Raw genomic sequence first — 21818 nt, 5'->3', positions numbered from 1 at the left:
TCTATGGGGTCGCACAGGGTCGGACACGACTGAAGCAACGCAGCAGCAGCAGAGGGGTGGGATGGGGGCAGGGGGGGAGGCTCTAAAGGGAGGGGATATATGTATGCATATGACTGATTCACGTTGCTATACAGCAGAAATTAACACAACATTGTAAAGCAAGTAGACTCCAATTAAAAAAAAAATCCCCTCCCCTCCCCCACGCCCCTGTTAATAAGGCACCTTGTCCCCACTCCACTCCTGACCCGATAACCCTGCTCAATGCTTTCCTTTCTTTGATGCTGTCTTCTAATACACTAACTATCTGCTGTTTCTTTTGCATATTGTCTGCCCTCTCCCACTAGAATGAAATCCCCTCCAGGGCGGGGACCTTTGCCTATTGTGTTCACTGACGTGTCCCAAGGACTTAAAATAGTATCTGGCACATAAGAGATGCTCAGCTAACATTTTTTGAAGAATAAATATTCATAGATGTGCCTAGCAAGGGGATCTGTTGCACATGGTCAGCACCAAAAGCTGTTGGTAGAACTAGTGAATGAATGAAGTGCTGTCTCAGGGGGAAACCTCTGCCCTTCCATTCTTCAGCCAATGTAAAAGTTTAACTGATGGGAGAAGACCTCTTGTACCACAACTTATTTCCATATAACTAGAAGATTTCCCAGTGTTTCCTGCTGAGACCTGAGTGGCTGAAGGAAAGGAGAGAAGAGTCCCGTGGGGGCCCAGCCCAGGGCCCACCTCTGGAGAGCAGGTGCTCAGGAAGTTTTTGTGAATGAACCCTGAACGAGGTTGTGAGAGCAGGAGAGCAGACATGGAGTACCTCCAGGGAACTGCAAATAAAATACAACTTGAGAGTAATAAACTCGTCTTCTGGGCCTGAAGTATAAACCAGGTCAGCGGAATACTAAACAAATGCAACTCACTCCAAGTGCGCCATCTTCCGTTCTACCTCTGTTCTCTGCCAGTGCTCCTTATCCCTAGGAGAGGCCGTTCACTCACGCTGTTCCCACCTGAAACCCGGGCACCGTCCTCTCCTGGCCCCCCTCTCACCAGTACAAAGTCCTGCCCACTGCACATCTAATGATCCTGCAAATGCAATTCATTCAATTGAAATGAAACCACTTTTGTTCCATTCACTACCACCATGGTTCTGACTCTACTCTTATCCGGCAACTTTTTGGTTATAATTTGGCTTCCTGGGTTGGTCTGTAGGGACTTTATCAACATGACAGTCACATTTCTCCTTGGAAATTAACAAGTGGCATTAGACTTGGGAGCAAGATTCTTGGGAGACTTCAGGAACACATTGTTGGGTGTTTCTGTGGCTGCATAGAGAAGGCAATGGCACCCACTCCAGTACTCTTGCCTGGAAAATCCCATGGACGGAGGAGCCTGGTGGGCTGCAATCCATGGGGTCGCTAAGAGTCGGACACGACTGAGCAACTTCACTTTCACTTTTCACTTTCATGCATTGGAGAAGGAAATGGCAACCCACTCCAGTGTTCTTGCCTGGAGAATCCCAGGGACGGGGGAGCCTGGTGGGCTGCCGTCTATGGGGTCTCACAGAGTCGGACACGACTGAAGCGACTTAGCAGCGGCAGCAGTGGCTGCAAGGGCAGAGCTGGGTTTGCGGTTGCTTTGTACCCTCCAAGCCTCACCTGCAGGTACTGTGGCTCTGGTCATTTGCCAGTGACACTCTGATCCTATTTCACCTGAAATTTCAAGTTACTCCAGGAAGATGCAGAAACCATGGGTGCAGGCAGGGGCCAAGGGAATAGGAAGTGAGGCGAATGAAAAAAGAGTTAGAGGTGGCAAAATGTGAGAAGCCAGAGGGGAGATAGGAGAAGGGGCATTGAGAGTGTAGTGATACCTTCCCAGAGTTTCCCTGGTGGCACATGGTAAAGAACCCACCTGCCAATGCAGGAGGTGCAGGAGACGTGGGCTCAAGCCCTGGGTCGGGAAGATCCCCTGGAGGAGGAAATGGCAACCCCTTCCAGTATTCTTGCATGGGAGACCTCATGAACAGAAGAGCCTGGCAGGCTACAGTCCATGGAGTTGCACAGAGTCGGACATGACTGAGCAACTAAGCACGCACGCACGATACCTTCCCACCAGGAAACTGGCTGCAGCCCCAGAAGGAATGAGGCAGCTGTGACTTCTCCAGGGCAGGACTCTACTGTGGCCCTCTCAGAGGAGAGGGTGTTTAGGGGTGGCAGTGCTTCCTTTATTAATTAACATTCACAGAAGCTCCTCAAGGTGCATGTTCTTCCCGGAATGTACAAAACCACAAATGGATTTGCCTACAGGGGCACCCTGGCGAGCTCTGGACTGAGTCTGGGCCCCTGGGTCCCAGCCCCAGCATGGCAGCTCGCCAACAGACCGAACTTGGGATGGTCTCTTTGTTCCTTGGGATCTTGGTTTCCTCATCTAGATTTCTAATCAGAACTACCGGGTGCAGAACCATTATAGTTTTTGGAGCATTTTCACAGATATCACCTTATCTGATCAGTTGAGCCTCAGATGTGGGGAAGGAGTTTTACACCTCAATGGAAGACACTGAAGCTAGGTATAAAGAGCCCCAGCACACACACCCCTCCCCGGCCCCCCAACTCTGCCACCTTACAAGAGAGCTCTTCCGTAGAGCAAGTGATATTTGGAGGCCACATGCTCTTTTCTGAATCTCGAGAGGACCACAGGACAGGGGTGGGAAGTGGTGAGCTGGGCGGACAAAGCGCAGAGAGGAAAGGAGAGAACACCGTGTTATTATTGTCTCCCCTGTTTTGTTGCTTGGCGACAAGATGCCAGGGGGGAATGTGGACCAGTGTGAAAGATGCTAGGCTGCTGCCAGGACCTTGGCTGAGCCTCCTGGGAGGAAAGATGAAGCGTGGCAGAGTTCACACCACCCCTGCAGCCCAGCAGACACCTTCCCTTAACCCTTTCCTCCACAGCCTTTCTTTCCAGTTATCGATGGTTTAGTTTTCCCACCCAGTTTCTGTGAGCCTCTTTCCAATTAATGGAGTTTGCTTCACCCAGTCTGCTCTGCAGGAGCCCCATCTCTGTGATAGGCAGTGGCTGACAATGAAGAAATGCAGGCTTGAAAGTCCAGGGTGTCCACTATTTCCAGGAGAACTCCAGCCACAGAGTGTCCTACCAGGTGACAGAGGCAGAAATACGGCTACTTGTTAAAGAAATATCTTGGGGCTTGGTGACCATTCCTGCATCCCCCAGCGTGGGTTCCCCAGCCATGTTTGCCTTACCTGACCCTCCTCCTGGCCTCAGGTGATTGGTCCGAGGGTGAACATGTGACCCAGATTGGCCAGCAATCTCATCCCTTCTGAGAATTTAGAATTAAGACCAATAGGAGGCCAGTCAATTTGTCTTTGCCTGTGGCTAGAACTAGAACATGGACTCTCTGGATAGGGGCCTGCCAGGGAGACAAGGGGCATAGAAAGTTGTCAGGAAATGGGGGAGAGGAAGAAAGAGAGAACTGATGCAGGCACTTGAACACGAGAGAGAAGAGAGGGTGGGCACCTATTTCCTGGGGTGAGGTCCACTTCTGGTTAGTTCTTTCCTGAAGTCTAACCACATGCCTGCCCTGAGGTTCTGCCTGGAATGAGACTTCCTTGTATTCTTAAACACCTACATTTTTAAATCTACTTCCAAAGGGTTTCTGACACTAAGAGCCAAGAGTGTTGAGCAACGCACGCTAGACCCTGGTGAGGGGTTCCCTTCTGCATTCGGGCATTCCATTCACATTCTTGCCTCCTCCAGGCTTGCAGGAAACCTCAGTCTACCTCAGCACCCCCTGCAAAGACAAACAGGCCTGTGGGCTTCTCCCAACCCATGCCAGCCACACATTCCCTGATTAAAGTCCTCCCAAGCTTGGGAGATCCTTTCTCTGGTCTGATCCCTTCATTGAACAAGGCACTGCACGTGGCCCAGGAACCGGCAATTTCTCTGATTACACCCTCTTTTCAAAGGGGGTTTAATTTGCCTGAGGGAGTTTCTCTTGCTTACTCAAGGAACGTGTTCCGTGATGATAATTGACATCTGCTGGAATGTTCTGCCAGCCTGGCCCTGGGCTATACGCTTGACATACAATTTCTATCAAGAGGCAATGAGGAGGAGGACCTGAGGAGGGGAGGTCCTTTCTTCAGTGGCGCCTACCCTCAGCTCTGCCAGCGGTGCAGCCTCCGATTCTTTCAGTCCAGAGATTCGCAAAAGGAGCGAGTTTCTTTACAGTATTTGTGGCAATTCAGGGCCAGAAATGCTGAACGACTGTAGGGCTCTGAAAGGAGGGCTCTCTTCTTTGGCATCTTCATGAGGTAGAAAGAAATGCACCTCCCCCCGCTCCTGACTGGGGGCCAGAAAAGCTTGAGCTGTAAGGACTGAAGGATGCAGGAAAATGAGCTTACGATTATAACCACAAATCAGAAGGATCCTTCTAGGTGTGACCTAGACCAGCAGCATCGCCATCATCACCATTTGGTCTTATCAGTGAGCTTCACCCTGTGCAGACTCAGTGTACAGCTAATCAAGCAACGCACTGAACGGACTTCAGTTCAGATCAGTCGCTCAGCCGTGTCTGACTCTTTGCAACCCCATGAATCGCAGCACGCCAGGCCTCCCTGTCCATCACCAACTCCCGGAGTTCAAACTCACGTCCATCGAGTCGGTGATGCCATCCAGCCATCTCATCCTCTGTCGTTCCCATCTCCTCCCACCCCCAATCCCTCCCAGCATCAGAGTCTTTTCCAATGAGTCAACTCTTAGCACAGTCCATCAATTCCCAGCAAAGCCTGACCTAAGCTATAGAATTGAAGGAACACACGCCAGGTTTTCAAAGTCAATAACACACACTGCTGCTGCTGCTGCTAAGTCGCTTCAGTCGTGTCCGACTCTGTGCAACCCCATAGACGGCAGCCCACCAGGCTCTGCTGTCCCTGGGATTCTCCAGGCAAGAATACTGGAGTGGGTTGTCATTGCCTTCTCCATTGTGTGAAAGTGAAAAGTGAAAGTGAAGTCGCTCAGTCGTGTCCGACTTGTAGCGACCCCATGGACTGCAGCCTACCAGGCTCCTCCATCCATGGGATTTTCTAGGTGAGAGTACTGGAGTGGCTTGCCATTGCCTTCTCTGATAACACACACTAGTAGCTTGCAAATGTCAAGAACTTGAACCTAGATTATTTTTTAAGGAAGGAGGAAGTGGCCTTAACTTTCCTGGTCTGTCCAGTTTAGCCATGGCCACTTCCTCACAGCCACACCTGAGCAGATGAAAGGCCAGCGTCTGAGAACCCTTTATGAGGTCTTTGGATTCTGCCACTCACCTTGGAAAGGTCCACCAGGGTGTTGGCTTGGTCACTCAGCTTCCTCTGCTCCATCTTGACGCTCCTCAGTCTGTGGGAAACAGTCGTAAGAGCCATACTCTTTAAGTGCATGCTGGGTTCACCCCACCAGCTGATTCCACATCCATGTCAATTCATCTGGTTTGGGAACCCAGCCCAGGACCTTAAACATGGGTGACAACTGACCAGAATCAAGGGCTTGGCAGGTCCCCAAGGAAGCAAACTCATCTCCATGGATGCTTGCCTCTAGTCACTATAGCTTGCCCACCACTCTCAGACCATGTCCCAGCTTCCATGCCTTTATTAAGGCTGTGCCTTCCACCTTGAAGGTCTTATGCTCAGCCTTTCAGGGTTTCCCGAAACTTCCAGGTCAGACTAAACGTTTTCATCCTCTACTTTTAAAACTCCACTATACTTTTTAAAGTACTTAGCTTATAGAAAGCACTGATCACAATTTGCTCTGCTTCCAGTTGTAATGTGATGTATGTGTGCATATGTACACTGTGAGAGTTCCCTGAGGCTCTTATCTAGCTTTTACCTTCCATGGCAGCCTGTCCAATGTCTGGCAGGGGCACGTGCAATAAATGAATAAACAGACTGATCTGGATCCAGTTCACCACCCCCTGTGCTTGTTAAGTGGAACAGAATAGCTCTCTCCCGCTCCTCTAAGCATGTGAGCGGACGCCGGCGGGGCATGGGGCCCGCCGCTCCTCCATTGGTCAGCTGGCGGCCTGGCCGCCCGGGCACACTCACTGGTGGATAGCCTGCAGGAACTTCCTCTGGTGCTTCCTGACTTTGGCGTGGTCAATCTTCTTTAGCAGCTTTGTGTGTTTGTAGATTAGCCATGTTTCCCGAAGGACATTGGCTGCAGCATTCTTGATCTAAGGAAAAGCAAATAAGCAGGTGACTATCAGGTGAGTGTTCCTAGCTTCACATGACACGTGTTGGGGGGGCGGTCTGCCGAGAGAGTCGATTTGGCAAGGAAATGAGTCTGCAATGATCTTTTTCCTTAATCAAAGCATGAACTCTCAGAAAGGATGATGAAAATTCATCTCTCATTAATCCTGTATTGGACACAGTAGACTGGAGGCTGAAGTTAAGGAGTGCCTTTTTCTCTTAATTATTTTGGGACTGCCTCTCCTCTGCTGTTGCTATATTTAGATAGGCTGCCTTACTGAGGCCTGGAGGCCTGGGGTACACTTTGAATAGATAAATATGTACCACTGCTGCCCTTGGATGCAGAGTCCCATGCTCTACACGGGATTTTTATTTAGTGCACACGGCACATCTCTTGGATTCTGAGAGTAAACAGATTTCCTATCAGCTAGAGATTGTATTTCTTTAAAAATCGTTTAAAATGTAACTAAAATTTATTTTTAAAAATGTAAAGGTTACTTTCCACTTGCAGTTATTACAGAACATCAGCTCCACTCCCCACGCTGTCCTATATGTCCCTGAGCCTATCTTACACTCAGGAGTTTGTATCTCCCACTCCCCGGCTGCTACGTCACCCCTCCTGCCTCCCCACTGGGAACCACTAATTTGTTCTCTTTATCTGTGAGTCTGCGTTTTTTTTGTTATATTCACTAGTTTGTTGTCTTTTTCAGATTCCACGTGTAAGTGATATCATACGGTGTTTGTCTTTCTCTGTCTGACTGATTACCCTTCAGCTGCAGATTTTACAAGGCCTCTTTGAGGAAATCTTTCCCACCAAATGGAGCTCTAGGTATCAACAAGTCCATTGTTTCCTTTCCCAAATGGCCCAAATCAGTCACACTGCAACTTTACATATAATTGGCATAAAACTGACATCATTTCCAAGAAGGGTCTGCAAATCAGTGAAGATATTTTGGTGTGAAACCAGAGCTGCTTCCTTCCGCAGGCTGGCTCCTTCTCTGTACTGCAGTCACACATTTCCACATATGACGCTGTCATCTGTTGACATGGAAACCACTGATATCATCCAGCTCACGATGGAACTGAGACATATCAATGGCATCCAGATGGCAGGGGACAAAGTTTTAATCCAAACACAGACATCTTCAGCAATTAGTAACAAGAGCAAGAGGAAACATTTCTTATTAAGCACACGCTAAACAGATTTTTGATGAACTGTTCCCATTTCCATCAGCCATGCACACTGGCACAGGCCCACAGGCCCAGGGCCTGGAAGTAAGTAGGCCAGCCTAGTAGAAATCAGGTTACTAGCCAGAAAAGATTTTAATAAAATTGGAGAGTACAGGCCTGCTTCTTCAGACTGACATCAACAGATGGGACGTTGTTAAAATACTGAGACGTGTGGGAAGGCTTAGGAAACATTGTTTTGTAGGCTGATAACTTTTGTGTGTGTGTTTAAAAAATTTATTACGAAGGCTGGATTATATTTTTCATTGGCGCTGAAGTGATGTTCTAAAAGAACAGCTAGGTCTTCTCAGAAATGTCTAAGTGACATAAATACTGCTTTTCTGCTCAGTAAAAATCTCCCATGAAGATGGTTTTAAATGACTTAATTGCCCACCTCTGGCACTTTCTTGCCTGAGAGGAAGCAGGTGGTGGTGAGTGGAAGCTGGAAACGGTGAGTGTCCAGGTGAGGAGGGGGGAAGAAGAGGTGGGGGTCATCACGGGGGTTCTCTTCAGGGGCTAGAGTGGACGTCAGCCTCCTGGCAAAAGAGGAAGCATAGAAGGGAGGGCCTCTTTGTGGAGGGCCTCCTCTCGTCGCCCGTCTGTAGGGAGAGGGCAACTTGACAGGTGGTTTCTTCAGTTTTCCGAGGCGTGTAGCATCCTAGGAGAGCCTCCCAGAAGAATAGGAGGGAAAAGCCTGCCCCAGCATTCAGGGTGACTGGCAGAGCCCCACTTATTCAAGTCTCATCCCTGGAACACTAATAAAGGCACGGAACATCAGCGTGGATGAGCCCCTGACATCGGTCTCTGTGTTGGTGGGGCACCAGTACTGGAAAGTGGAAAACCTGCAGGTAAATCCTTGTTCTGCCAGTTTAGGAGTAAGTGCTTAATTATCCATAAGATGGGAAAAGTAAATCCTTACCTTAAGGGTTGTTTTGAGGCCCCTCGGAGGCAATTACCATGGTGCTGATGGTACTAAGAGTGAACATTTACTGGGCACTTACGTGCAAATGCATTTAATCTCACAACAACCCTCTCAGGCAGGTACTCATATTATCCCCATTTTACAGATGAAGAAATGGAGGCACAGACGAAGACCATAAAGTTATAAATGGCAAACTGAGTCAATGTGAATTTAAGTGTTATAGAAACTGTAAAGTACCGGAAAGATGTTAGTTATCATCATCTGGCCCAAATTCCCACTGAGAATATGAGGAAATGGCAGTTCCAGAGATAGATAGGATGTGAGGATCAGAATCCCACAGCTAGCTAATGGCAGAGTCAAAACAAGAGCCAGGTCCAAAAAGACCATTAGGTTTTCACGTGGTCTGAAGAAAGACCTGACGAGATGTCATTTCTACGCAAACAAAATTATTTCCTGTTTTCCAGGATCAAGGAACTGGAAAGGACATTAGATTTGTTTTTAATCATCCCGGCCCTCACTTAGCATATGACAGCACAGGGAGTCCAGGTCCTGCACTTAACTTCAGCCCAAATATAAGGTACTAAACCCACAACACAGCCTGGGTAGCTGAGCGAAGCAGTCACAGCGTCTTTATGGGTTTGAACAGAAGGCCCCCGCGTATTCGGGAAAGCGATGTTAAATGCGAGCCTTGGTGCTGACTCTGAATTAATTGTCAGCAAACAGCCTGGCACAAAGCTAAGTAGATCAATATCTGCAAGAGAAAAAGAAATAGGCTTTTAACTGCACTGTGCTTTCCCGAGTCGACAGTAAATGCTATTGTGACCAGGTTCTCCCTCCAATTCCCCTGGCTGATTGCTTTGGGCATCACTGAGGTGGGAAGCGGCAGAGGTCGTGTGCACCTCCTGGGATTCCCTGAGCTTCCCAGGGTTCCCAAGCACTGTTTCATGATGGGGGTTTGGGTACCTACTGAGCGCTCCTGATGGGCAGGTGTATCAGGGCCCAAAGATACTCTGGGGGTGAGACTGGGTGGGTCAGGGAACTGGGAAGGTCTGGGTAAGCTTGGCCATGATCTGATGGACTCAGGAATAGTTAGAAGAGGGTTGTTTGTGCATGAAGACTGGCTATTCCATCCCCCAAATCCGTAGCACGTGAGCTAATTGTTTCTGTGGGTCCATTCATTCTCTCCCCAAAACTGTGTGTTTTCACTCTGATGGTGGCCAGAGAAAAGGCTCAGTGACTTATATACTGCAGGGAGGGCTCAAAGATTCATGGGCCTGGGCAAGAAAGTCGTCCAGCTAAGATCCTGCATACAGCACCGACAGCTAACATCCACTGAGTGCTTACTATGTGCCCGGCTCTGTGCTCAACACTTTATGTTTATGTTGCTCCACTGGCCCTCAGAAAAACCTCACAAGGGGATGAATGAACGATCACCTTCACTTCGGACCAGTTGGGAAAGCTCTCTGAGACTCAATTTTCTTATTCATTCCTTCCCAAAGCATTTACCACACCCCAAAGACGGGGCTCACACTGTTCTAGGAAGTAAGAATCCTGGGAGGCACAAACCAATAGCCTTTCTGCCCTCAGGGAGCTTCTAATCCTGTGGGGCCAGCATGCCCTGTAGCTGCAGCACAGAAGGGTGCTACAGAGTGATGTAAGTTCTGACCTGTGAAACGGGATTGCAGGGTTGATTCAACGAGAATGCACTTCAAACACTTAGCACAGAGCCTGGCTGCCCGGCACCTTCGTACCTGGTGCCTTACTGATGCTCTTCCCCTGCAACAAATGTCAGCTTCTTCCTCCACCTCCAGTGAAAGAAAACACAGAACACATATGTCTGTTCCTTGAGCTCTTGGCTGTATTATACATGTCCATAACTTGCTCTGGCCGCCTCTCTGCAGGGTAATCTGCTCCTCTGTGTTATGTGGGAGAGGGGCTGGTTGTTGCAGGAGGAACGTGTGAGGCGGGAGGAGAAGCACCCTTCTTGCCTGCCTCCCCATGCTTCCAGCAGCCACAGGGAGTCCTGGGAGAGTAATTCCAGGAGCCCTATTGGTGGGGCCCTCAGAGAAGAAATATTAGCATGCCCACAAGGCTGCCAGCACTCCATCCCAGGGAGAGGGTGTTTGCACCTGGCAGATGGATAAGTGGGAAAGGAGGAAGGCAGGAGGGCAGATCAGGCCTGGCAAGAAGCTGTGACTTGGACAACTTCAAGAAGTTCTAGAGGTTGAACGTAGATGAATAAATCTGAATGGATGGTAACATCCCAGTCTGAGAGCCCTCAGGTCAGGCCTGTCTTCAGATGCTCCACTGAAGTTGTCCATTATGCCCAGACATCCCCTCTTCTGCATCTGCCACCCTGACTCTCCACCCCACCCCACACTGCCTGCTGGCTTCCTGCGGCTGCCATCTCTTTCCTTTCCCTGCTTACACTCACTCTCCTTCCTCCCCATCTTACTCCACATTCCCTTTTCAGGCTCCTCTGTCTGCCTCGCCCAGAAGCCCTCACGGAACACTAAGAAATGGGGGCTCCTGTGGCTGGCAGGACACTGGGGCTGGGAGCAGGCAGGACTGTGCTTCCATGTTCAAAGCTGGAGTCTGGTCTCTCCCCAGAGCAACATGGTCCTGAATCTGTGGATTCAGCAGGCTAGTTCCATAATGCTATTAATGTGATGCTCAGCTTGTTTGGAGGTAAACTGGCTTTTTCTTCCAGCAGACCTGGGACCCTCACCACTATTCTGAATTCCAAGGAACTAACTGTTCTGGGAAACCCACTGGGTTATGGCTGGAGAGCTGCCTACCAGCCTGAGAACAAACAGCAGCCCTGGCTGGGACCCAGCTCACGGCATATGGCTGGGGGGCCCCCTCGCCTATCTCTGGGCCTGAGAGGCTCATCCCTGAGAACCTTCCAGCTCAAAAACTCAATGTTCCTATGACTATTGTTAAAGAAAAACTGTACCCAATCTGTCTGAGACAGAACTTTAGTGGGTGATATAATTTATAATTCCCTTCTGGGGACAATTAGCATTCCTGATAACTGCTCAATTGATTATCTGACTAATTCTTAAAAGATTAAGACCTGTTCTGGGAATCCACTTGTGGGTCCTACCGGCTGTCAGCCAGAAATCTAGTGTCCTTTGCCAGATTTTCTGTACCCAGTATAATAATGACTACAATTGTTTCTTCCGATAAAAGACCCCTTCTCTGAGTAAACCTTTGAATTAGCCTGCTGGAAAAAATTTTTTTTTTTACCCAGCAGGATTGTGATAAAACTTTGACACGTAACAGCTTGTAATTAAAGAAAAGTTTCCTTTAGCACTGATCAGTAGGTTCTGGGGGGCTAAGAAAGGTTTTTGAGCAGGTTGGTGGCATGTGCAGAGCTAAGTCTCAGCATCTAAGAAGAGTCACCAGGATAAAGTACAGGATGACTTGGGCAAGGGAGGTCCAGGTGAGATGAGAATGTAGCAAGCAACTGAAATGGCACAAGGCTGAGATGGTGGCTTGAAGTATGGTGCCCAGAGGACCTGGAGAGGCTGATTTAGCCAGGTGGAATCAGATTCCGAAGCTGTTTGGACCCCTGTGGGTACCAGAGCAGAGAGGAGTCAGAGATGCTGCTAAAATTTCAGACCTGGAGACTGGGAAGAATGATGATGTCATTAATAGGGAAGTCAGGAGAAGACACTAGTGTTAGGAAGATACAGGTTTGGTTTTTGTCTTACCCATTGACTTCAGGGGGAAACGTACTTGGATGAAGTATTTGAGGCAGGAACCCTTCATGGAAAGAATGAAGAGATAACAGTCCTCAGCTGGTGCCACCACACCATGGAGGTGTCTGCAGATTTGATGTGGAGAGTGGGCGTGGCAAACAGAACATCTCCTGGTACCTCTTAAGCCAAGTGTGTACATGGGCAGCTACCTTGCTCTTTAGAAAGGAGAGGTGCTCTCAGAGGACAGGCAGTAAGTCTGAGGGCAGGGACTATCTCCTATTCATCTCGGTGTCCTCAGAACACAGGGTGTGGTGTCCAGCTGCAATGGATGTGTTTCATTGCATAAAACAGAGACACGGGGATGTGCAGTGTTGCGTGGGAGAAAAGATGAGGATCTAGGATCTTCTTTATAGTCTCTCTGTGTGTAATTTACATATATATTATCTAGTAGCCCAGAAGTTAGCAGTAAATTGTAATTCGAGATTAACAATGGCAGTAACACTGCAAAGTCCATGTGGGAAGATCCGACTGCATTAAATACAGAAATGATGTTGCGGCCAGGGTTGACAAGTTATACAAGTGAGAGAAGAAAAGTCATGTGACTCCGAAAACCAGAAAATGAGTTTGGACCCTGTGCTATCAGACCACCAACCTACCTGCCCCTGCCTCCCTGGGAAATAAATGAATAAAAATAGTGTGACTCTAATGGTAAAAAGGCTGGGCTGAAGCCTTTATTACCAATAAAGACTAGAACAATTTGAATATTTTAATGATTAATAGGTTAGAATTCCTCTTTTTCGTTTTTTGCTTAGATGTTTGAAGAATTAAGGCTGCGTGTACTTGTAAGAGATGGCTTTTATCAGTTAAATCTGCTAATTGTCCACTCCTGGGAGGTTTGCAATTATGCCCCAATGAGCTCCTCCCACGATTGGATCTTTCTCTGTGAATTCACTGAGATCTTATGAGTAGACTAAGCTTAGCATCTGTTTGACCCATGAGCCACTCCGTCTGGACACAGTGGGCCATTTGGAGAAGACGGAGGATGGATGAGAGAGGCATCACCAGGGGAAGGAAGGTGGGCTTCTCTGAGATCAGGTGAAGGGGAGCTGAAGCCAGAGCAGGCCAAGCTCACAGCCAGTGTCCTTTCAATCAAGGTTATATAAAAGAACCTTTCCAGTCTTGCCAGCTTTGAGAATCCTCTCTGTGTGAGAACCATCCCTTTCGTGTTGGTTGTTTCTCTGGGAAAGAGATATTAGACATTAAAGGAACATTTCAACAGATTTAAGTGTTCTCAGACAAGTGAGATGTTATTCGATTAAAAAGGTACCTTGTACTCGTGGATGGGCGATAAATATTTGTTGATTAGGTTTTCAGTCCTAGTTTTTAAAAAGTAAGTAGATTTGAAGAGGATTTTAGAGACTATGTTTGAAAGAAAGACTGAAATTAGCTACTACAACCTCATCTTCTACAATCATGGTGCAGAAAAATTGTTTATTTTCTTGTCATAGGAGGGAGCTGGCTTTCTTCAACTTTTTTTCCTCTAGTGTCTGATTCAAACAGTGAAAAATGGAGAGGACAAAGGAATAACATGAAATACAAAGTATATCCTTGGTTTCAAAAGCAAATAGAATAAACAGAGAGGCTGTTAATGTCTGTGCTCTAAGAAACAGCTTCTGAGAAGGTTTTGGGGGCCAAATACCCTTATCCTTGACTCCTGTACTACATTGTTCCAGGAGAATAGAGGGAAGTATATTTGCGGCTCAGACGGTAAAGAATCTGCCTGCAGTGCAGAAGACCTGGGTTCGATCCCTGGGTCGGGAAGATCCCCTGGAGAAGGGAATAGCTACCCACTCCAGTATGCTTGCCTGGAGAATCCCCATAGACAGAGGAGTCTGGCAGGTCACAGTCCCTGGGGTAGCAAAAAGTCAGACACAACTGAGCAATTATTTTTTTCCCCAGTAACTTTGATAATTTGCCCAATTCCTAGCCCGACTTCTACATGCATAGTAGGGGGCTGAAGGAAAGCAGCTGGGTTGCAGGGCCCTGGATGGAACCTGGCTGGCCTACCATGGGTACAGCCCTCAACGCTGCCATCTTGATGCTACAAATCGTGTTTTCTTTTGTACCACGGACAGCTCAGTGCCATAATGTGCATACATAACCATCTGTATGTCAACCACAGAAGAATATCTGCCTGTACGTTTTCTTCTTAACATCTTTAAAAAGGCTTGTTAAAGAATCCAATACATGTAATCAAAGACCAAACAATCAAACACCATAAAGACTTCTGCTGAGAAACTGGAGAAGCCTTGGCAACTCCCCCCTCCCGCACTGCCTCCCTCCCGAGCACGCTCACCCTCTGTCACTCTCCCTCACTTTTTTTTCCCCTCCCTTCCTGCCTTTGTCTCTATTTCGAACACATTTTCACTGTGCCACAACATTCATCACTGAATATTTTCTCCAGCTTTCAAAAACCCCAATCAAAATCTGGCTGCTCATGGGTCTCCCAGCCCCACTTTAATCCTATATGAAAAAGACTTGCTAGGGTGGCCAAGACCCCAGCGCAGGTTTTTGCTTCTCTCTCACTTCGGAAAGAGGAGAGTTTTTGCAGGAAATCATATTCCTGACCTTCGTTCAGCCTGCAGGCTCTAAAGAATTTTCCATAAAAGCTGTCATTAAATAAACAGCTCCTGCCTTGCTCATTTGGCCTGCTCTTATCCTGGAGGGCTTGCTTCTGTCTCTTCTAAAGGGGCCTTCTCTTTTCTGACAATTCAGTGGGATGTCAGATTTTTAGCAGCTAAATGATCTCCCCCATTCCTGCTTAATCAGTTTTTAACCCTCCTTACCCACTTCCCTAAGGGCACAAGGGAGAAACACTATTTGGAAAACCCAAAAGGGAAAAATTGGATGATGATATTTTGATGAACATTATTTAGGAGTGATTGTCTGTAATGATTTTTTTTTAGGGGTTGAATTTAGATACATTTCCAATATCATTTTAAAGACTTTCTACTGCCCTTGCTAATGAGAATCATGAAAATATTTAAGCAGAAACCAAAACATCTCATGCTGGGTGATTTACTTGGTACCATTAGGCAAGAGAGTAGGTTACATCATTGTAGGCTATAGATTTAATTATCAGGGAAATTATTTGGTTGCCTGAACCATGCACGGTGATTTAAGAAGACAGGAGCCTGCAGCGCTGAGGCATACGGCCACTCTGCACCCACCGTTTGCATGTGTCTGGGGCTCCCTCAACCTCCACTGAACGGTGCAGCCCTACCCTGTTGTGGCTACTTTCTGACCAGCTCCCAGGTGGGTCTTAGGTCCCCCTTTAAGACACGGGCAGTGGTGTTTTACCCGTTTGGTGAGCTGAGTGTCCATCATGAAGTTGTGAACGTGCTTCTCCGCTTTGGTGAGTTCCAGCTTCCGGGCCACCACGGCCACCACCAGGGCAGTGCAGCCGGCACCCTGTGGGGGGCAAGAGGACCGGGGAGAGAGCACATCGTTAATGAAACAGGGCTCATGCGAAAGACTCCATGTGCCCCGGGCCCACCGAGGGGTTCTGGGAGTGGGGTGGAGGCCTGAGCTCTGGCTAGTCAAGGCCAAGTCACAAAACCCAGCAGGACCCTGATCCCCACACCCAGGAAGGTGTTGACCTCTGGGACACGAGCCTTCCTAGAGCTGGCCACTTCCTCATGGATCAGGGTACTCGATGGGACTGAGGCTTGGGGTCATATAAAATACCGGACAATCGCTCGGGCACCTGCCAGGCTAAGCAGGGAAGACAGAAAATCCAGCACATGTGCGCCCTCTTCCTCACCCATACCCCAGCCCCACTGCCAGTCTAGAGCAGGGTGGGCTGGGGAGGGCAGGAGGAAAAACAACCAGCCATACAGTCTGGATGGATCATCTGCTGGTGGTGGACAGTTTTCCTGAAAATGATCTAATGAAGAGGCAAAGCATCTCCCCTCCCCCCGAGACTGCTTTCCAGGGCAACCCCAGTTGGATAGAGTCTATGTGCTCAATGACTGCACTTGCTCCTCAGTTGGGTCTTTTCACAGGAGTTCTAGCCTATGACTCAGCACAAGATATCAGTTCCTTCTTGCTTTCACCAGGAGGCTCCAGAATTCACCATCTTGCAGAGATTTTAAAGATGACAATATATCTGCCTCAACCCGGGATTTTAAAGGAATGCGCAGAAGGCGCTCAGTATTTTCCAGAGCAGTGTTCCTACTCTGCTCTGGAAGGTCTATTCCAGGGGAGCCCAGGGAGGGTGAATAAAAGAGGCAGTTTCCTGAAGACTGAGTTTCTCTCTCCTAATCCTCTGGGCACATGCTTGACTGTCTGAGAAATGAGCAGAAAGGGACTCCTCCTAATATTCTCCTGAAGGACTTTGAAGTCCTCTTTGCTGTGCATCTTGAGTTGGGGGACAGGGTGGGGGTGCCGGGGACGGCAAGAGAGAACCACTCCTGCCCTGCTTCTCCTGCAGGCAGCAGTGATAGCCCTGCCTTCGCCTGATTCTTGGAAGAGAGCGCATGCCTCTTGGGGACCATTGCCTCTCTCCTGCACATGGGGCCCTGCACTGCCCTGACCTCTACTCATGGAAAGATGATGAGTTCAGGAAAGTCAGCAGTCTGATGTTCTGGATGCCAAACAGTAATTATAGGTGCCACAGAGCTCAGTTTAGCAATTGAGGTCCCAGGATTCAAGGAATCCATCAAGAACTTTGGGACTCATGCAGTCTAGCAGAAAGTGTAGGAAGTCATAAAGACTGTTTTCAAAGGTACTATCATCTGTATCAGAGTTGGGCAACATGCATGTAACAGATCAGTCCCCTACTCTCTCCCTCATAGTCACTTTTTTTCCTTTGCCACAGATCGGCAAAGGCTAGCTGGTGTGAGGTTTTGGCAAAGCTGAAGTTGGCAATGTTTTTCCCTAGCTTTTTTAGAAGGGTTCTCATGAAAACAATCTCCTATTTCTCGGTACATTTGGTCAGCGACCCATTTCTAGAACAACAAACTGAAAAGAACCGAGTCTGTATGAACCTTCCTTTTTCTGACCTCATTTTCCTTTCTTGTTCAGGGACAGCCCTGTTTTCTTGGCATCTGTGACTTGCAGGAGACTCTGTGCCCAGTTTTCAAAGGATAGGTATGGGCAGTTGGACAGCCTGGTCTGTAGGTGTCATCAATTGAGCCAGGCCTCTAAAGGCAAAAAATAGCTTAAAAAGCTCTTCTAGCGGGAAGATGTGTGATCCATTTCCCCTCAACCAGACCGAGTATATAATCCCACTCTTTTGTATGGAGTTCCAAAAGTACTTTGGGCTAAACGCCCAAAAAGCGGGATATATCATAGTGTTAAAAACAGAACATCAGATGTAGAGGGTTCTTCCCTGACTCCAGGCTCCCTCATCTCCCTGGGTCCAGGGAAACTCTACTTAAATCATCCCTGAGAGCTGGGGGCAGAATTAGCCTGAAGGAGTCTCCTTGCTGGTCATGCCACTTGGGGAAATTCATTAAAGCAATCAACCACCCACAATCCCAAAGTTTCAGGTGCTAGATGGATTGCTCCATGGTTCCTGCCATGGCTTACAACCGAGCCTGCTAAATGCAGAGGGGTTCTAAAGAGAAGCTGCTGCTGCTGCTAAGTCGCTTCAGTCGTGTCCGACTCTGTGAGACCCCATAGACGGCAGCCCACCAGGCTCCCCCGTCCCTGGGATTCTCCAGGCAAGAACACTGGAGTGGGTTGCCATTTCCTTCTCCAATGCATGAAAGCGAAAAGTGAAAGTGAAGTCGCTCAGTCCTGTCTGACTAGAGTGTTCTAATTAAGGAACCACCTATCTTATATGATTAAGACACATTTCTGCATGGAGGCAGGAGGTTGGACTAGATGACATTTCTCAGTTTCCTTCAACTTAAAAGAGGTCAAGACTTCCTTGTGGATATTTCCCAGAAGGATGCTTTGTTCTTAACCCGTAATTCTAACTCGAATAGATAGCAGTGGATACTTTCAACTTCACTTTTCTTTTAGAAAAATCCATCATCTGGATGGGTTAGGGAAGTAGCCAATAATGAAACATAATCTGGTCATTCCCATTAACAGGCAACCTTGCAAAGATGGGGTCAGACACCAGCAACCTTCAGAAGGTGGGGTGCGAGGTGCTGAAATCCAGACTGGTCCTCTCCTGTGTGTGTGAGAGAGAAAGAAAGAGAGGGAGGGAGGAAGGCAGAGAGAGAAGGAAGAAGGAAGGAAGGGAAGAGGGAAGATGTAGAGAGAGAGAGAGTTGGAGCAGAGACTGAGATAGGCAACAAGTTGTGCTGCCTCCTCAACAGCATGGGACAGAGAGCAGAAGAGGAAAGGAAGAAGTGAAAATAGGAAAGAAAATAGAAGGGAATAGGGAAGAGGGATGGGCTCATGGGAATTGGGTGGAAGGCAGGAAGAACAAGGAGCCTCAGACTTGGGTCAGAAGTTAATGGCCAACTTTGGCTCCTTAGAGGAAATGAAGGAAATAAAGTCAGCAGGATCCCCTCCCACCTCCTGCTGTCTTTACTTTTAAGTGGTATAATGATTACTTCGGGCTTCCCTGATAGCTCACTCTAGTATTCTCGGGCTTCCCTTGTGGCTCAGCTAGTAAAGAATCCACCTGCAATGCGGGAGACTTGGGTTCGATCCCTGGGTTGGGAAGATCCCCTGGAGAAGGGAAAGGCTACCCACTCCAGTATTCTGGCCTAGAGAATTCCATAGACTATATAGTCCATGGGGTCACAAAGAGTCGGATACGACTGAGCGGTGACTTTCACTTTCACTTCACTTCACTTCCAATGATTACTTCTGCTTTTTTGGGGACAACGGGCCTTTTTACTTAGGTGAGTTTATCACCCCGGTAGGGCCACGTTTACAGTTTAAGAAGGCTCATGTGATGTGGCAGGATGTGGGTTGGTTTTAAGAGACAGAGTGCCAAGGCCTTGGCTGGTTGGGGCATGTGAGCACTCCTGCTGCCCCAGCTGTCCTCACACAGAACCTCAGAAATCGCTGGTGGGCAGAGGGGGAATTCGAGGAGAGGACAGAGTGGGACTGAAGAGGGTAAGCAGCTGCACTGGATCAGACTGTGGAGCAGATCCATGACTCAGAGTTTTGCCTTCAGATGTGCCAAGTCCTGAGTCCCAGTCGACACCAACTGGATTCCCTGGATCTTCTCTATCCAGCACTATTTCCATGGGAGAGTGGTGGGAGGGGACAGGGTCCTCTAATGAGGTCGTACTTTCCAAGGTACATAGTGAGCGGGAGCGCAGGAGTGAACAGAGAAAGGAGTGGCTGGCCTGGGGTCAACACGCCTAACTCATCCATGGATTTGGACCCAAATCAGAGGCCCAGTCTCCTTCACACTGGTCCTCCTACTTCTTGTTTCCAAGAAACATTTTCCAGCTGGAAAACCTTAGACTCTCGAAAAATAAGTATCCCAAGGGGAAGAGTATGAGGTGTTCTTAACTAAAGAAGCATAAAATAAAATAAAACATAAATGAAAGTGACAAATGGAGGAGGGAAGCCTGGAGGATTTACAGTTGGATTCTGTTTCTGCAACAGATTCCATGTAATAACTAAAATAACATCAATTGGTTTGAAACCAAGGTGTTTCAGGGAGAAGCTCATCTTCTAAAACTGACATTAAGCAGATGTCTTGCTGAGCCCTCTTCTTTACCTCCTCCCCAAATGACTCAATTTGTGCCACCTTTTACTTCATCATCCCTTTCCTTTTGCAGTTCAAAGAAGCCTCTTGCATGAAATCTTAGGGGAAAAGCTCAGCCCAGCACATATCCTGGAATCTTTTGTCCATTTGTCCCTAACTCCTGAAGGGTCCACAGAGTGGGTCCAGCTCTGCTGTGGTTCAGTCGCTCAGTCGTGTCCAATGCTTTGCAGCCCCATGAACTGCAGCATGCCAGGTTTCCGGGTCCTGCACCATCACTCAGAGATTGCTCAAACTCGCATCCATTGAGTCAGTGATGCCATCTAAACACCTCATCCTCTGTTGTCCCCTTCTCCTCTTGCCTTCAATCTTTCCCTGCATCAGGGTCTTTCCTAATGAGTCCAGCTTTAGAAATTGTATACTGAAATGGGATTCCTACTAATCAGTCTTGGGGTCCCAAAAGTCTTTCAGATGCCTGCAGAACCAGAAAGCCTTCCGAGGCCCATTCTGGGTACTAAATATTGTCAGCTTTCTCTCTGCCTTGTAACTGTCATCATAAAATTCTTTATGGAAAGATGCTGGACTTTGATATATCTGCTTAGTGGGTGAAATCTCTCAAACACACCAGGCCTGTGCCAACAATGTCAAGTTGTTCAGACAATTATATACCCTGCTTAATGGTTGATAATTACACCGTTACTGGGATTGCCAAGAGAAAACAATGATTAAGACTATTTACAGCCTGCACATACAAATTCTTCCTTTCCCTTCCCACTAGGCCTTGCCTTGGCCTGCATGGTGTCCATGGTAACCAAACAGGAAGCCCTACCTTTTGGTAAAGGCACTTGCAATAATAATCAGGAGAGGTACAAAGTGTTGGGAGACTGGGGGATGGGAGGAAGGGATTCTCAGCCATGTGAAACCCTGGAAAGAAGTGACTCAGCTAGAAAAGTCCCATTTGTAAGAAAAAAAAAAAAAAAATGCCACCAGGGTTCCTCACTGTGCCTGACCCCAGAGGGAGGCAGCTGATTTTAATTTGGGTAAAAACACAAGTGGAGGGAAGCTCCCTGTCCCTGTGTATAGATAGGTATCTGTGTAGCAGGGCTGATGCAGAAAGAGAAGATGAAAGGCAGGTCCTGTATTTTTAATACAGGGGGTGGGTATCAGTTCCTCCTCACTCATTTATTCTCTCCACTTTGATCACACCTTTCTGCTCAAGGAACAAACACTTTCTTCCAAGCAGCTGCTGAAGCCCCTGGAGCAAAAGCAGGTGTGAAGACCACACCCCAGGAGAAGGCAGGGAGGGGCCAGGGTCTGGCTGGCCCACCGCCCAGCTCTGCCAGAGCAGAAGCCCAGAGATGCGGGAGTGAGGAAACCAGGGAAATGATGGCTCCCAGGCTCTGGCTTCTTGGCCGGGGCATAGCGCCATGCTGAGAGGGAGAATGGCTAGTATTTAAAAATAACGGAGGCTCCCAGCAGGGCCGTTCACCTATCAGCAGCTGGGCTCCGTGCAGGCCAGACTGAGAGCTGGTTCTGAGGCACATAGCTGGCGCCCCAGGAGCATCTCTGAGACAGGAAAGCTTTGGTCTTCGGGTGGCATTTCATTCTTTTCTGGAAGGAAGACTCATTCCCTGGTTTCCTGGTGACAGCTGGAGCTGTGCCAGGCAGACTCCTACCAACCAACGGGAGGTATTTGTTCTGAGCCCTTACACTTACCCATGGTTTATCCCAAGCCCGGTGCTAAGCCGTTTGTCATTAACTCCTGCCCAGGACCCACTAATAAGTGCCTGCCCTGGGTTTCAGTCAAAAAAGGAGAGGACGGTGTCCAGTCATGACACGGCAGCGCCAGAGCCCTCCTGCCCCACAGCCCAGGCCTCTGACCCCACGGCCTCCGCTGCTCTGAGCAACTGGCTGCTGTCAGTCCCAGGAGGCCTCCATGCTAGTGAGGAGCTAAACCCCTGCCCACTGCGGGATGGAGTCATTTCCCTTCCAGAAGGAGGGTCTTTTGTTTCCTCCTGGAGAAATGGGGATGATGGCTGAGA

At 48.3% G+C, this 21818-nt stretch overlaps 1 protein-coding gene across 7 annotated transcripts in view; it reads right to left on the bottom strand.

The window, feature by feature from the left end:
• KCNN3 (potassium intermediate/small conductance calcium-activated channel, subfamily N, member 3) overlaps positions 1–21818 on the bottom strand; it is a 170650-nt gene that overhangs the window by 4123 nt on the left and 144709 nt on the right. For all 7 annotated transcript variants that reach the window (XM_010838330.1, XM_010838331.1, XM_010838332.1 and 4 more), the window contains 3 exons: positions 15453–15563; positions 6096–6223; positions 5325–5394 (listed from right to left, as the gene is read on the bottom strand). In XM_010838330.1, the coding sequence (XP_010836632.1) occupies positions 5325–5394; positions 6096–6223; positions 15453–15563 (309 nt within the window). The remainder of the gene's footprint in view (positions 1–5324; positions 5395–6095; positions 6224–15452; positions 15564–21818) is intronic.

This window comes from Bison bison, unplaced genomic scaffold (genome assembly GCF_000754665.1).
Source record: "Bison bison bison isolate TAMUID 2011002044 unplaced genomic scaffold, Bison_UMD1.0 scf7180017864093, whole genome shotgun sequence".
NCBI classification, from domain to species: domain Eukaryota; kingdom Metazoa; phylum Chordata; class Mammalia; order Artiodactyla; family Bovidae; genus Bison; species Bison bison.
The sequence above is the reverse complement of the archived record's forward strand: the minus strand, read 5'-3'. Positions and strand labels throughout refer to the sequence as shown.